At 37.9% G+C, this 17,064-nt stretch overlaps 2 protein-coding genes across 10 annotated transcripts; both read left to right on the plus strand.

The window, feature by feature from the left end:
- Positions 1 to 895: 895 nt before the first annotated feature.
- LOC106164695 (dynein light chain Tctex-type protein 2B) lies at positions 896 to 6,886 on the plus strand. Of its 9 annotated transcripts, none has more exons than XM_087000075.1 (4): positions 896 to 1,041; positions 1,400 to 1,445; positions 2,308 to 2,341; positions 5,435 to 6,886. In XM_087000075.1, the coding sequence occupies exon 4, from the start codon at positions 5,673 to 5,675 to the stop codon at positions 6,303 to 6,305; it is 633 nt and encodes a 210-aa protein (XP_086856201.1). In that variant the 5' UTR covers positions 896 to 1,041; positions 1,400 to 1,445; positions 2,308 to 2,341; positions 5,435 to 5,672; the 3' UTR covers positions 6,306 to 6,886. The 9 variants fall into 9 exon arrangements, with proteins under 9 accessions (XP_086856201.1, XP_086856200.1, XP_013398144.1 ...); XM_087000074.1 differs by having other exon boundaries at positions 896 to 986; XM_013542690.2 differs by lacking the exon at positions 2,308 to 2,341.
- On the plus strand, positions 2,893 to 14,482 carry LOC106164698 (uncharacterized). Its single transcript, XM_087000077.1, has 3 exons — positions 2,893 to 3,055; positions 12,246 to 12,424; positions 13,210 to 14,482. The coding sequence occupies exons 2-3, from the start codon at positions 12,253 to 12,255 to the stop codon at positions 13,413 to 13,415; spliced, it is 378 nt and encodes a 125-aa protein (XP_086856203.1). The 5' UTR covers positions 2,893 to 3,055; positions 12,246 to 12,252; the 3' UTR covers positions 13,416 to 14,482.
- Positions 14,483 to 17,064: the final 2,582 nt, after the last annotated feature.

Below are 17,064 nucleotides of genomic sequence, written 5' to 3' on the forward strand. Positions count from 1 at the left end.
TTGTTTAGGTGTAGACCTATGGTCTGAAGAGTGGATTAGGTCAAGAGTTGACTTGGAAAGCAGAGGCACCATACGTTTTTTTAATCTTCATCGTCAATGAAAATCGCACAAGAACAAAAAGCTGCCATTGTGCGTGTTACATACATAACCCCGTATCGCAATTGCCAAAGTATGGTTTGAACCATGTTGGCACAACTATCGCATTCTTGAACAATCTGCTGCACCTCGCTCATATTAAATTGATAAAGTAATCAAATTTATTTTTCACCGAGATGGGTCATATCAGAAGAAAGCAAACCAAACAAACGCTTCATTGTATTGCTGCAAAATGTGGTCTTGCTGTCAATGAGATAAAAACATTATTTCTCTTTGATTTTATGCTCGCAAGTAAAAGAGTGTCAGCTGATTTTTTGATTAATATCTTTAAATATATTAATGTTTGCTAGAATGTGGGGGAAAAAAACAAAAAAAGTGTAGACATGCGGTCAGTTTGCAATGATCATTTGCACACACATAAGCACACTGACTCATTCACTAAAACGCAACAGATTAAGAATAGTGTTTGTTAATTCACACAGCACCAGAGCAGAAAATACTTGTCAAGCCAAAAGATTAATATACTGGAATTCATGGGTCCATCCCAAACTCTCGGTCACCCCATGATTATATTACTAAAGGATTGTGTGGCTCTTGTTCTAATTCTATAGATGAAGCTAGGTGTAATTTTCTTTTGAGAGTGCCTTCTTTCTTTTGTTATCGAAATACACAGGTAGTCAGAAAATGCCATATCAAAATGCCGCTTGTGAAACTCAAACCTATTTGAATAAAGCCCAATGTCAATATTGAATGAAATATATAAGGTTTATCGGATAAGTGTCCTCCTTTAGTTGATATGTCAAGAAGTCAAGCGCGGCTCAAGCCTGGGCTTTAAGAAACAAAAACACGGCGGGCTAGTAGACTGGGGAACGTCATTGATCAATTTCAAGGTATGGTCTTCCAGTCCTGTCACTTCTGGGGTAGTCATAGGAAAAATCATTACAGGTATGCGTCTTATCCTAAGCAGGCACTAGACATTTACAACTTTCCCAAAGATTCCTTAGATACCTTGGTAAGCAGGAAAATGCGAGTGTGACTTTTGTTATATGTCACTGGGGGATCCAGATTCAATGGCCGCTGAAATGAAAGAGACGTCAGTCTATAGTCAAACGAAAGAACTTTTTCAAATCTTACACTTACCGGTACTTTTGAATCTATTGTAGAGAATTGAAAACCTAAGATTTTTTAAAGTTTTGTGCTATCATAAAGATTAACCGATTATTAAAATATGTATTTATTTGAACCGCTGACGTACAATTTGAAAATTCTACACAAAATTTGATCCTGGTTTTTAATTTGACAGGTTTGTGAGACAGATGACTCAAGAATGAAATGCTAAATCGAACTCGGTGAGAAAGCAAGGGTCCTTTCAATAAGAAATAAAGTGGCCCGCTGAAGAGTATCACTTTTTCTGATTTCAACTAAGGGGTATTTCATGTTCACGTAGGGGATATCGATTTTTCATGGGCGCCATTGGTTTTTATAAAACCTTACGTAGTAGTGATTTCTTTATTTGAAACCCCATGCTTGAAGCGAATTCTGTTTCATTCAAAGGTTGATGTTTAAGAAAAACCATGCCGCTGTATTTGTACATACATTTGGCAAACACAGCTATGACCAAAGGACCGTCGCGATTGTTTATAAAATTTTGCCATAACGGACAGCCAAAATTACGTAATTGGCAGGGCTTCAACCTGATAGTGTACAATTCTAGGCTTCGTTCACATGAAAAATCTAATTTCTAAAAATCTATTTTCTATTCGCGGTATCTTGTGATCACGGTTTGTGCCCTGAATACCCAGCGGCGTAATTACTGGCAGCGCGAGCCAGTTACTTCCAAAGCTGTAATTAATTCTCGGCTGCGCTCGCAAGATACGAGTGATCACAAGATACCGCGAATAGAAAATAGATTTTTAGAAAATAGATTTTTCATGTGAACGGAGTCTTACTTATCATGGTTGAAAAAAAAAAGCTTTTTGCTAGTCATTGATTTAATATCATAACCATGTTGAACATTAAGGACGTATTGTAAATTACACCACTGCAAAGCCTAATATATCACTATTGTGGGTGCGCCGCGTAAGTGCGATGTTATGCTCAGTCGGTACAAACATCACGGATATCAGACATTGCTATATTGATATTAAAGATAAAGACCGTTGCGTCATTTTTTTCCATTTTTTTTTTCATATCTGACGCCCATGAAAAAAGACTATCCATCAGCTCGCAGTGAAGGTCATATAAGGCAAAGCTTCAAACATGCGTTGAATTTCTTTTGTTGCCCCCTAAGTTCCATTCCCTCAACCTAAAAATAGTCTCTTAAATCAGAGCCGTGAGCCTCACACTCTACTATTTAAAAAGGATCACTTGATTTATTCGACCTAAAATTAAACCGGTGCTTAGTCAGGAAAGCCATCGCTTAATGCTGCTTAGAAACGGTGTCAAATTTCGAACTAATAAATGTAAACATTATCTTTTCAAAGAAAAGCAGGGATTTAAAACAGCAAAATTAAACGAGAAGCGAGATAAATTTCAAAAACAAAAAGCATCATTGTTAATCACCAACCATCATTGTTAAGGTCTCATTTCATAACTATCGACTTTACTCCTACCTCTGACCAATGATGTCAAACTACACATTAAGAAAAAGAAAGAAAGGAAAGAAAGAAAAAACTCGTCAAGTTGACTAATCACTGTGGTTTACTACCACAGCAAAAGTCGTCGTTGTTGGAGTGACGAATGTTGACTTTTGACCCAAGGCGTCGTATTATGGTTGCGCGAATCACAGCTGAGAATATTGGGCTGAGTACAATACGCTAAGTATCCTCCTCTGTCAGTGTCACTTTAGCGGATCTGCGAGTTCAGATATCTTCAGAGAAACAGGTGGCCTACACATTGACCCTAGACACAGTGGCTCGGTTGATGCACTAAAACAAACTGCAGAGAGCTTAATAACCAGGTAAATGTTTAAATCTGCTTGTAGCAGGCGTATATTGTGACGGCTGGAATTACGGAGTAAGTAGGTCAGCAATTTGGCCTTGAAAGTATACTAAAAATTTAAGCAAAAAGAAGTCTTACTTTGGTCTTAATTTAGGGTCTTGTAAAAATGTTTGTCGCTTGTTATCCTCTCAATTGTTTTGTGTAGATAAGGCGCTGCTTTATATATTTTCTATTTTTTTTCTGTTATAAGAGGATTAGAGAACAAAGCTTTCTTGTCTCTATGATGTGCATCACTGTTCACTCGGTTGCTAAGGACGCTGTTGTTTACATGTTAACGTATCTAGACAGGGAATCGAGATAAGAATTTAAGTGGGATGTTTATGATCCGTCGATAGCGGAGAGCTCCAAGTTATTGGATTTAAGATTACCTTCTTCGTTTATTTCAATGGTTCGTTACGTAAATCCCAGAGGTATTTTTTCCTGCATTTAACAGTGAGATTTCCTGGATCATATTGGCTTAACTTCTGTTACTGCTAGGTTAATGGTCTGTAAACGGTGTTTGAAAAAGGTTTGACGAACACGGCATTTTGCCATAAGCAAAAACATACATGATGCACTTTCTATAGACTGATCGTTTTGTATATGTATGCTAGTCTGTTTGGCTGATGTGTTTAGTCTTCGTTCTGCCAAGTTGCGGCGTCGTACAAAATGCTTGAGAAAAAAATAAATGCATTTTGAATAATGGACTATTTAGGAGCAATTAGAGCCATGATCAGCCAAGCGTGAATAGTGTCGGTAACCATAGTGATATACAAACAGTGGGGCACCGGTCATAACATAGGGCGTACGTCAGAGCCTTTGCACGTACACGTTATATTCAATGCTAGCATTTCCCAGTCGACTACCGACACTGAGTTGAATGAATGATATGACGGGGAAAAAGTAGTATTTTATTGTCCGACCAGAAAGTGGACGTTATCAGTTTATTACTGTTATATAAGGGATCAGGAAAGGCTCAGTTATCGCACTGTCGCCAAGGAGGCCGTTCAGGTAATGCATAACTTCGTATGATGACACAATTATTATCACAATGTTATGCTGCATGCAGAAGGGATAATTTCCCAATTAATTGATAAAAAGGAAATCATGCAATACTCTCTCTCTCTCTCTCTCCCTCTCTCTCTCTCTCATGCCGTGAAAGTTGATGCGACGTTTCAAAATGCTTTTAGGTGCTGCCGGAATCGTCGATCTTCCGACTCTCTTTTGCGGGAGGCTGTATTTCAAGAATAATGTCAGATTTTGATATTTGATCTTTTAATTGCTTATGGAAATAAGGCACCGACATACAGAATCATCGCGTAACGCTGTGTTTATCAGAATATCCAACATTTTTCATTACTAGTTCATAATCCCGGTGATATTTCACGTTGTGAATCGTTAAAATGCTGATGTGCAACAGTGCTCATTTCATTTTAACGATACAGTTTGTAGGACAGCAAGACAAAAATTCAGGTCAAGTTACACTTCACCTGGTTGCGAACTACTTTCCAGTGACAGTCAAGCTGCGTAGGCATTCACGCCAAGTTCTTTTAAACCGAACATGGTCCTGAAACGCCTCACCAATCATTTAAAATTGCAGGGTTGTTCGAGGTACGTGTTAGTGGCAAGACTTATGGAGCATGCAGTACACGTGTAGTTGTTTCACGAAAGAATTGAAGCTCCAAAAACTGGCCTTAATATTAACGTCATTCCAAGAAACCGAGTAAATCCATAGTGGCTCGTGAATAAGCAGTGGCCTAAAACATTACCCATGTCTTTCTTTTGGTACTGTACGAAAGGCGCGGAATTTCAGTAGACATCGGATCACAACTGACTTATATGTATTTTGGGTCAAAGTAAACTAACATTTGAGCATAAATCCTCAGACTCGTATTCGGACTGAGGGTTTTTTCGGTCCTTTTTTGAAACAGGATCTCGAAAATTTTCATTCTAAAACTGATTTTTTTCCTTCAATTTCGAGGCCTGTTATTAAATAAATTCAGATACTGTACTGATATTTGTCAGCCGATTTGTTGCTTTTTTACTGGGTGCTATCAGGCACTTTTGTGATTTTTCCTTAGACTCTAAAAATATCATTTTCATAATGAAACTTAACATTTCTAAAGCACCTGTTTTCACTCCATAGCACCTGTTATTATCAACTTTTTGCGTTTCTGTAGCTGTTGCTATGTGAAATTTGCTAATGAATGCGTTCTCACAGACTTAATGGGTCGTTGATTCATAATGTGCATTCGCTCCTTCTGATCGTGCTTCGAATGTGTTTAGAGAGATAGGGTTTCTGGATTTTACAAATTGCCTCACTGGATTAAAAAACGAACTCTTGTCCTTTTTTTTTTAGAAAACTGCAAGACCAAAGGTTCGCCACAGTATTTCCGTTGCATGTAGAGCGCCTCAACTTCAGTGAGTCACCGAAATCCAAAGAATATAAGAAATTTGTCCCACAATCAATCAGGACATTGGGACTTTGACGCTTCGTCACGGATCGAAGGATGTTATGACAACGGCGGAGTGTAGATGAACGTTTTGTGCTGTTATTGTGTTAAGCATATATCTGATATATTAACAAACTTGATAAGATGTCGGAATATAGTCGACTGACAGTGGAGAACTTGGCTAAAATAGACACTGTGCCGAGTCAGACTCACGGACGAAGGCAGTCCGTGGTGACGTCGACGTCCCACCAGAGCTCCGAGCTTATGCAGTTACGAAGAGCGTCGCGTTTTGACGGGTCGGGGCCACAGCCTGGGGGGAGGCGGCTGTCCACGTTGTCAAGGGGGAGCTTAGCGGGGATCCATATGATGCACCGGGCCAGCCGTGGGGACGCTCTCCTCGCTGCGCGCTTGCCTAAAAATTTCCAAAACACGTACAAAATGACACCAGATCCTGGGGAGCGATTTAACGCCTCGCGGGTCGAGAAATCTATTAGCTCTTTACTGGCCTCCTATCTAGAGGGCGTCCAGTACAACCCTATAACGTGCGCACAGCTTTCGCAGACTTTGACAGAGGCTGTGAAAGGTAGAGTGAAGGATATGAACTTTCCACGGTACAAGTTTGTGTGTAGTGTGATCGTCGGGCAGAATACAGGACAAGGACTATATGTGGCAAGTAGAAGCATATGGGATGCGGGCACAGACAACTACGCCACTGCGGCGTACTCAAATGCTACGCTATTTGCAGTAGCAATGGTCTTTGCTACCTACTTTGAGTAAAGGAGTCATCCTGGACCGCTCTAACCACAAGGATTCCTGTAGTTGAATACATCATTATTACTATTATAATTCACATTATCATTAATACTATTATCATCATTTTGTTTTTATTTTTGTGTTGAAATTACTTGGTTGTGACATAGGTCAATTATAAGATGATTTCTATTACATGGCAGTCAATCCATACTATCCGAGCTTGAATTATTCCCCGTATTGTGCTAATTGTGCGGAGAAGGATCAACAAAAACAATTTGAACGTTCGCTGAGAAAGGGATATCGGACTCAAAGTTTGGCACTTTGTTGATGATTGATCTATATTGTACTGCCGAGTTAACAACTCTGCTAATTGCAAAAAGATAAAGTTTATCAATAACAAACTCTGTCATTAGAAAGAGAATACGTACAGGGCTATTATTTCATATTTAAGTGAATCATCCTTTATTATTTTTATTCTTCGTACAAATCAAAATTGGAAAAAAAAGTTGAATGAGCTTTACATTTCAATTGGTGTTAAGAAATATATTGTATATAGTAATATCAAGTAAAACAATACTGATAATATACTGTATTATGCCAACCTCTCCTTTCTTTCTCTTTCCGTTTTAGCAAACAATCGATCGTGTTTATATTGTTTGTTCTTTTTCCAATTAGCAAAATGAGACTTCATTTAGGGAAAAGGTTATTTCTTTTTTAAAGTAGCCATAATTCTAAAATTGAATGGCGTCAAAATTTGCGTCAGAAGCGGATTTTTGTTTGCGAATCTCGCATTTGCATTTAACTGCTCGTCTTTGCATTCGGAATAGGGAGCAATAAGAAGTTGGAAACAGTCGGTGATTTTTGTCAAGAAACACTTACATATAAATGAAAACCCCATGCATTTGGCATAGAGACAGCGGTCTTTACTTGTTAATTAAAATTTCTGAAGTTTTCTGGTATTCAATAAAACGCACACAGGGGTTGCTGCTCTCTTGTTTCTTGGATCTGTTTCACAAAAATCGGTCTTAACTATGACTTTTTTTAAATTTAGCGACTATGCTGTTTCACAAAACAATTTTAAGGGTTTGTTTCCCTTTTTCAGTCGTAAATCTCAGTTCTGAGATAAAATTCGAGTTGTCTTGATCTCGGTATTTACTCATAGTATTTACTCAAAAGTAATTGAAGGTCAATAATTCGGAAAACACTCTTAGACTACTGTAATATTGGAAAATGGAAGTTGTATAACTACAGGTCCACTTTCTAAGTCAAGCCCAAAACTTTTAAAAGTCCTTTTGTAAAAATTGACTCTGCTATCCCGGGCGTCAAGACCGAATGACGTCAGAGAAAATTAAGTGCAACAAAGTAATCAATTCTGGCAGTTAGAGACTCTAAATTGTTATATTCAATATAATATTTACGCTTTGATCGTTATTCATTGCCTAGTGTTTCGTTGCCAAATAAAAGATACACCTAAGAGCAAACCAGTTTGACTTTTTTCTTCTCGATTAGAATGCGGAGTGTATAAGGCGAGGCATATAAAAAGAGCAAATTATTCAAACACGTGGAAGAAGTTTCATTTAAGGAATTGTTCGGCATGTTTGCTTAGTCAGTACCGTAATGTTAAATAAGCTACCGTCACAATGGCGGCCTAATAGCAGCACTATCAAATACACGACTGAATAAGCTCGGTGTTATTAAAAACAACCCATGAACGCTCTGTCGTTTCTTCCAGGTTATACCTCACTAAAAAGGTAAAAAGAGCAAGCAATAACGGCACAGCACATCGCGTGGTGTGCTGAGGATTAATCCACAGGACCTTAATTGACGCCTCTGAATAATCGAGAATTGATTAACACCAAGAAATGACGCATTTGCAAAGTCCGATTCTTCACGATATAGTTCACGACATGGCAATTACGCCACTGCCACAATGGGCCTATTGATGTTGTAATTTTTCAGCTCTATCGCGCCCTTTGACTTGATTTCTAAACAACTCCCGTTTGCTTAGCCCCTTTATTCAAGAATGCATTGTGGCTCCCTATACTCTCTTGGTTACACTGAGTTTATCATTAGGTGCAGTGGCTGGGTGAGTGAGAGAGAGAGAGAGAGAGAAAGATTAAAAGCTGGGTGAAGTGCCCAAGTGAGCGATTCGAGAAACATCGACTACTGGTAGCTTGAGCGTCGTAGACCTAAGGTAAGTGGTGTGCGTCCTCGATTCATCATATCTTCTTCTGCAGACGTCTCGTCCACTGTGCTCTTTTGGCAGGACGGTTTGTTTCTCCATTGCAAGGCCATTCAGTTAACCTAATATGCCATGTTCTCTAAAACGATGTCCAAACTCTGTCTGATGCATCTGAGACACGTTTTTTGAAACGATGTCCATAATCTGTCTGACACACATTGCATGTGCGCCCAATATTAATAAGCGAATTAATCTTTAGTGCGTCCATTTCTTTCGTTCAGAAACGACAAGGGCAGTATACGGATAATTAGTGTAGTACTGCACCTGTGTAACATTAGTATAAACTAATGGGATGTTGTACTACTGATTTCTACATGTCTCACAGGCCTTAATTGAAGAACGATGAAGAAAATACTTGGAACTTTGCCAGTGAACATGTGCAAACCCCTAATTTTCTTTACAATACTTACACTAGTAATGCGCACATAGATATTGCTCAAACACGTGTATGATCGTTTATCAGATTTCAATTTCAGGAGTTGTTTTAGAGTTAAACAGATCAACCTGCCAAATACAAATGCCCAAAATCATAATTAACACAAACCTTTGAAGACTAAAGTTTTAACATGCTTTTTTATGAAATGGAAGTATGTTGCGGCAGTTCTTGAATAACTCAGCTGCCCTCGACCTGGAATACGCCTTAATACCACAAGGTTTTCTAAAAATACATAAAATGTCAAACGTACATGTAGGTACGTCAGTGGTGGCAGTTATATACGTGTCCTTTAAATCACAGACATCATTTGAACGCTACTTATACAAAACTGCCTACTAGAACAAATGAATGTGGGTTATTTATCGGTATTCAGACATGTTCGACATCTCTAATTCCTAACCCGAAGTCACGGAAGGAGTCTTATTTTTGCAATAAAAAAGGTGTCATGGATAGTGAAATACATGTAATGCCTGACCAACAAAGGAAATTGATAGGTAAAACGCATCAAATAAAATATAAATGTGTTCTTATCAGCCTACAGCCAGTGCAACAGAAGACCATTTAAGCGAATGTGCACGATAACAGTTGTGTCGGGTTGTAGAGCAAAGAAAGCGAAAAGATGGGGAATGGCGTAGTTGTATTCAGTACCCTGAATTTCATAGTCCACTTGAGGCTCACATTTTCATCAGCATACCAGTACGGTTTTTATGACGAAGAGAGTATGCTGGTAAGAGGGACCTCACCGTCGATACTCTGAAACACAGGGTGTCATTGAGGTGCCAGAGGGGAGAACTTAGAGCTCTACCTAGCTACTGTAATCAATGTCCCTATCTCTATGGCTTATCGCCTGTCACATTGACAACCCACATATGTATAAACTGCATTTTAATGTGGCCAGGTAAACAAAACGACTCGGGATCAATAGCTATGTGTTTATTGTTCGATTTCTATGAATGATTTAAGGGCTAAAGAGAGCGTAGATTAAAATCAATTCCGTTTAATGTACCTCAGTATATTGCATATGCAAGGATTGCTGTATTTTCACTTTTATGACTAACCCGTTTCTGTGTCCGAGATTATCTTCAGACACGTTTCTGGTAAGTTGCCTCGTAGTTGAACTTTAAATGCAATGATCTCTCCCCCTATCGCGATATAATGTAAGTGTGATTCCATAGTGCAGAAGTAACTTTTTTCTACAGCTTTCATGGAGAGTGTTTACCTACGTAGCCATGATTAATGTTGACATTCTGTCTGACATGCAGATTTACTAAAACAACTCTTGGTGCGGCACAGTTGGAATAAACAAAGCAGCCCCACCAAATGAATTTTAGATGGAGGGTGACTCCAAAAAACGAATTTAAATGTAGATACTTAAAGAGATAAAAACTAGTCTTCTAGGCAAACGTTTGATCATCAAGTAATAAGGTTATTGTTCCCGTATATTTTTTATCATAAATTCGGACTTACACTGGATGAAAAACTTTACGCTATCAATATTGAATATAAGTTACATCAAGCTATTTCCATTTTTTTCAGTTTTCAGTTAGCCCTTAGGATAAAAAGTGAAAATCTCGTCTGTTTGCAGTCCTAGAGAGTAACCCTTGGAGATACAGTAGAAATCTTTATGTAAAAAAGTTGTAATCCTTTCAAGAGTGGTTTTCTATTCTACTTCCAATCTTAATTCGCTCTAGTCTGTAGTAGATTTCCCAAAAGCCAGCTACGGTATCCGAATCATACGCAAAAATACCAGCAATTATGCAATATGTTAATGAAAAGCTGGTATTTTATAGATATTTCGCCTCAATGCAAAATGAGAGCTAGTTCTATGGACACGACAAGGCCGGTATTTAAAAGCCAGGGCTATCAGTACATGTAGTTGCACTGAACTAGAATATCTTTGTAAGCTCTAAATAAGATGCTATGTCTTTGTTGTTTCCCGGGTCATCAATTCTTTTCACCACACGATAAAATGTCCTGGGATTAGCGTGTAATATTTTGCACACAATTATTCGGCTATGGTGCATAATTCCGAGAAACAGACAAGATAGTTCGTATTTACTTTATACATGGATTCACCGCAAGTGTTCCTTGATAATCAAGCACGGATTTCCTAGATATAGTTATAACGGAAGGCACGCTTATTTGTCATAATCACGTACGTCTATTGTGGTCTTCTTAGTAAGCGTTTGATCAGAAAGTAATGAGACTATCGCTGTATATTGTTTTATCATAGATTCGGACTAAAAGCGACTAATCTTAGGGGCTAAACCACAAAAAAGTGGTGTGGATACAGTATTCTTCCGGCTCTATAATATTCTGAACTGCTCCCGTGAGACTCGAGTCTCGCCAACAAAGGTTTCGGTTAGAGAAAGGCTTTACTAAGCATGTTTTAGGTCGTAAATCCTCCGATTCTATTTTCAGATAACCTGTTCTTATGTTTCAAAGACCTGAATGTAATTTATGTAAATACTTAAAGCTGCACAGTAGGTTTAAGTAAGAGAAAAAGTGATATTTGTTGATGTGGAGTAAAGATATACAAAAGTGTATATTTTCCATTGGTAGGGTTTTTATGGGGGGGGGGGGGGGGGTAGCGTTAAGATAAAAGTTCCCTTGTATCCCAAGTTTCATAAGGACACGTATCTAAAATGCTGAGACTCATAATCAGCGAACTTAGTCCATTGTTTTATTGAACATTACCTGGGCGTTTGAGGACTTTTAACTTTTTAAAAGTAGTTGGAAAATGAAGCCATACAAATGATTTGACGAAATTTTCGGAGGTGGTTCTACACAAGAAACAAAGCTAACTTTTATACAGGTAAAATCACATCATGGCAGAGTTCTCTGAAAACGAACCTTGTTTCACTGGCGACGTACTTTCTCATAAACCATCGGCAAATTACGGCCTACAGTATTTCACTCGGTTCTTCAAATAAAACACATGTCACTGCCTCGTGGGAGTTGTTGATGGTGTAATATCTCTACGGCTACAATGCATCTGCAATATCCGTTATCACTGATTATTTATTTAGAGAATGAGGCAAAAGAACGAGGAAAAATGGAATAACAGGCAATTGATTGTGCAGTCTAAATGTATCGAATTGCGGCACACCAATAGCCAGAGCGAGCAGCACTTTTCATTGCAATTTATCAGTGTCCTTGAGCCCCGGTGTGCATTCGTATTTATAATTTGTCCACTTCGTGTGCTAAATGAAATCAAAGCAAATTACATGTACCTTGACAATTTCGTTTATTATGTCATTTATTTCTATGTTATTTCCACTTCCAGACGAGTCATGAGTGCCAGGAGTTACCGAAGTGAGGCTCGGACAGGGTCGGCCGCCCCCTCTCACAGATCGAGCTCAACATCCCACCACAGCTCTGACGAACAGCTAGAGAAGAACAACGTGGTCTTGTTTGACAAGCGGCTGTCCATGGGAAACCCACTCCACAAACCGATATATACGGGTATGAGACACGAGAGAACGAAATGAAATAATCACAAAACCAAATAAATGTTTCTCTGCGCTGAATTTCAACAAAAAACAACCGAAAGCGAAATGAAGTTTCAATTTATCTATCTTTCATTTTATTTATTTATTTATTTATTTGTCTGACTGTCACTCTTCCTGTCAGTTCGTCTGTCTTTCTTTCTGTCCTGTCAACAGGCATTTAGAACAAAATAATACATTATACCAGTACAACATAAATAAATTAACGCTTCCCACGCTTATGACATTAACGGCAATACTAAAATAACCTGGAATAACACGTCAGATGTATTCTAAGGACAAATCAAATGAAACAGCCTTTTTAAAACTACTAAACAAATTAGCACAGCTTCCCTGTACCACTGTTGCCGCTATACGCCGACATATATGCATAAGAGTACTTGCATGTATAACTGATCGCAATACAACACACGGAAAAAAACTACTGTTTTTTCTCTGGGAGTGGGTGGGAAGGAAATAAGTATTTAAATTCTAAGGCTTGAAGGATATTGGTCATTTTAAGTCCACATATACTTATCTATTTTTAGAATATTTAGACTTTCTTCTACGTCTGTCACGAGTAAAATGCTGCTTCCTCCATCGGTATCAATTCTGTTATCAAAAAACAAAATAATATCTGTCTCCATTTTCACCTTTGGGTGGTTTTGCTTTCCATAAGTAACATTATATAATATAGTCCTATACATATATACATTATATATACACGATAGAGTATATATTCCTGCATATCTTGATTCTCAGGGCCAGACGGCATGGATTGGCACAGGTATCCCGTAACCAGGGACCCGCAGTTCGTTGGCATAGGGAGCTTCTCGCCGGAGAAAACCTGTCAAATCAGCTACCTCAGCCGAAACCCAGTCAACATGCCCTTCCCCAAAGCAAAGAACGGTAGAATCGGGGAGATTGGGTGGCCAGTGGATTACTTTGGAGTGGTAAAAGGGGTGTGAGTGGCCAATAGTGACCACTTCGAATTGACCAAGAATTGTTCTTATATGTTTAGAGTGAAGGATGAGGTGTTTTGAAGACATTGGTGATAATTAAGAGTGCTTTACGCATTTTCACTTTCTTTGCTGAACACTTTCTTTCATTATCAACACTCAAAAATTATAATATTAAGAGAAAAAAAATTGGAAAAAAAATGTGTTTCGTCCAGGCCTGTGGGAAAAAAACAAGGGCCGGGAAAAAAACAAGGGCCACGAACTCTATTGATTGACAATTTAAGAATTTAAAAATTTAAAAATTCTAAAATACAAATTTTGCACAAGAAAAACGGCTATCGATTTATAAAAAGCCAAATATGATGTGAATGCAATCATGATCGCAACGGTCATTTGGTAAATCAAAAAGTCCCTGAGTGGCGAAAAAACTATTTTAGACTCTGCTGTGTCTTTAAATCCTATGACAATGTAGGAATGAATTTATACTCTTTTTATCTTAGTGCTTAGAGCCACTCAGCTGTGACACCTTGCAATCAATTCTTGTATTTTCGCTCATAAGGTATGTCTGAAATTTGCTCAATTCTTTCAAATATGCTGCTGCTAAGGATTTTCTTCCGAATAGTGTTGACAGTGCTCGGTTATGTTTTTTTCCTATATACACATGCTCATAACCGCTATTTTAGATAACATACAAGTGGTTCAGTCTCTTTTGACCTGGAAATGCACCATTCCATTTCACAAACCACTTTCATGTGCTCTTAAAAGCGTAAACCTGATACGTATAAAACTGTATCATTCTATGACAGCTTCTTATATAATAAGAACATGTTTGTATTTCTGGTCTGTCAAAAATATCCTTTACAGGATTGCACTAAGCTCGTAAAAGCATTGGATGTTATTAGACGATCAAAATATCGTTTTATAAACGAAAACGAATTGTATCTTTAGTATGAAAAATTAATGCCCACAGTATTCAGAAACATATCAATATACAGGTTTTGTAGCGTATTATACATGGGATTTGATAATGTGTGTAACGTTTTCACTGCACGAGAATAAAGGTGAATATTCTTTTCCAGCGTCTCAAGAAATTTCATATTTTCAAATATTTCTAGAAAATGACACGTAGCTGCAGGTGACAAGAAGTGAGCTCGGTGGTCACCTTTGCCTAATTAATTAAGACAAAGGAGGTAAATCATCCATTTTGCGGCCTTTACCAAATGTCCAATATTCTCCAGCTATGACTACACAAGGCTGTTTTACGTGCTAAGCTTTTTCGTCACGAAAATTAGTGTGATTGAACTTGAAGGGGTAAACAACCTTGTAAATACTCGATTTTATTCCCACCCACTTGGGATTCACTTTTGCAAAGGCTTGGCTACCAACACCGGGCTCGGATCTACCCAGATTAAATGTGTCGATAATCAAGGTTGTTCTCTCAGGGGAGTTCTGGGTATTACGGACGCTTTTGGGGCGGTTCTCGTCATTTAACAGTCTCTTGCTTAAGGACTGCCGATGTATTTGAGAAAATATATAGTATATATTTGGACTTTTTTTTATGGAAAATATCAAATGCCTCACATTTAAGATTTTGTAGACTAAATGGAAATTGAAAAGATAAAATATTTGTTCGACAAAATGGGTGACTGCCTTCAAAAATTTGATCCTTTATTTTTCATTCCTATTCCATGTACATATGTGTCGTTCGTTTGCTGGTGTATGTTTTCTCATGTAAGGATAAATATGCTGTATGTCTTTTTTGTTGCATCAATTATCAAAATTGCATTTTTGTAACTAATCGATCCATTTCGTTTTTGGCCATATCTAGTATCATATTTGTGGGATTGACGAAGACGAAATCCAATATCATGGTCTATTATTACCTACAATGTCACATTCTGTCAAGAAAAATGTGGCATTACTGTGTGGTATGCTCGGTTTATAGCCATCGGGTTTACTGCGTTTTACTTCTTTATCTAAAGCTAAGAGTCAATCGTATCGAAGTAACCTTAGCAAAAGTGGTCTAATAAGGTTGTGCCATATCAATGTTACTTTGGAGTGGGCTTGGTGATGCTTAAAATGCCATTCATTTTCATTGATGTGTTCCGTACTTTGCTGATGTCAATTGCGATTGTTATTAGATTGCTCGCGTTCGACCGCATTATTCCTTGTTACATACACGCAAGTTACTTAAAATCTCATGCCTCTCTCTCTCTCCCTCCCCCCCCCCCCTCTCTCTCTCCGAAAGCAGGTCATTATCTTGAAATATTATTTAAAATACCTGAAAAGTCGAAATTCTTTTACATGTATTCTGTATATAGCTGAAGACAAGAAGAGTTTCCTTGGACTCAGTACCGTCTATTCTGGTATGGTGCTGTTTTGTGGTTTACTCCTAATCCTGAACATTTCAAATTCATTAACTTGATTCAGAGCTATGGCAATAAGGGAAATCTCATTCAATAACGTGATTGGAAATAACCCATAACGAATACTTGTTAAATGAAAATCCCCTGATTACCCAATAACACTATTTGCTTCATGCACCCAATTCTGTCTGATTGTGCCTCATTGTCTGAGGTTTCGTTTCCCATTCTGAATTGATTGGATCAAGGTAATGTTATCACTAATTATTAATATAAATCGATAATGACCTTGTCATTCATATATACAAAACGCTCTTTGTGTTTTAGACTCGAAAAGTACAATAAGTACAGAAACAACATAATTCAGCAATGCTGGTCGTTTCTGCAGCATTATTGTAGCGTGGAAATGAGCCATCCAACGCCGCCAAATCAAGATAGATAGAGAAAGAATTAGAACTATAAATACGTCTTGAATAATGAATGAAAGCAACTGTGGATCAGCTGCTGTTACATTGTCACAACAGCTGTTAAGTGAAATTTATATGAAAAATCTATCACTGACAGATTTGAGTTTGATAAATAAGTAACTGCTTACAATGTTAATGTTGACAAGTGTGACGGACGGCCACTTTTCGCAGTGTTTTAATCTCATTGTTTCAGATGCTTTCGTTATCCCTATAAAATTGTCAACGCACAAGAAAATTTAATTTAGGGCGGTAAATTGATGCTGTGCGTCAATCTGGTCAAGTAAAGTAATGGTACTATGACTTCGTGGCTAGGTGCTGTTTGATAAACCCTTTGTCAAACCGGCTCATTCTTAAGTTAGAATTTCAAATAAAAATAGTCCAACTGATAGACGAATAAGTAAATGATATGTGCCTGATGTTTAAATTTGAAAGTTATTTACTTTCTGGTTAGTGAAATGATAGGCCCGCCGTCAGCAGATTTGTTATGGTGAACATAGATCGTGGTAAAAACTGCACTTTTATTTTTTTTAGTATCGGTAGCAACCCAGTTCCATAAATGGCACGTGAATGACTTCATTACCCGTTGGTTATAGGTGCACCGGCATGAAATTAAAATTGTGCATTTAATGTTGAATAGACATATAATGATTTCCAAGATATCGATTAGCAATATTTGATTGAAACACGTGTGCACACACGTACACGTGTCACGACAGAAACTGCACCTGTATTTGTTAAATTCAATGCCTTTCTCCGAATTTTTGCTAGTTTTGTCTGTGACTTCATTACACAGTATTTCTTTGAAAGTTCTTTAATTCTGACTATTGT

Source organism: Lingula anatina, chromosome 1 (genome assembly GCF_051362555.1).
Source record: "Lingula anatina isolate TDL-2025a chromosome 1, LinAna3.0, whole genome shotgun sequence".
Taxonomy (NCBI): domain Eukaryota; kingdom Metazoa; phylum Brachiopoda; class Lingulata; order Lingulida; family Lingulidae; genus Lingula; species Lingula anatina.

Excerpts from the sequence above, each read along its gene's own strand:
- LOC106164695 (XM_087000075.1), top strand. The coding sequence starts at position 5,673 with ATGTCGGAATATAGTCGACTGACAGTGGAGAACTTGGCTAAAATAGAC.
- LOC106164698 (XM_087000077.1), top strand. The coding sequence starts at position 12,253 with ATGAGTGCCAGGAGTTACCGAAGTGAGGCTCGGACAGGGTCGGCCGCC. Across the intron at positions 12,425-13,209 it reads CCACAAACCGATATATACGG|GGCCAGACGGCATGGATTGG; the intron begins GTATGAGACACG and ends CTTGATTCTCAG.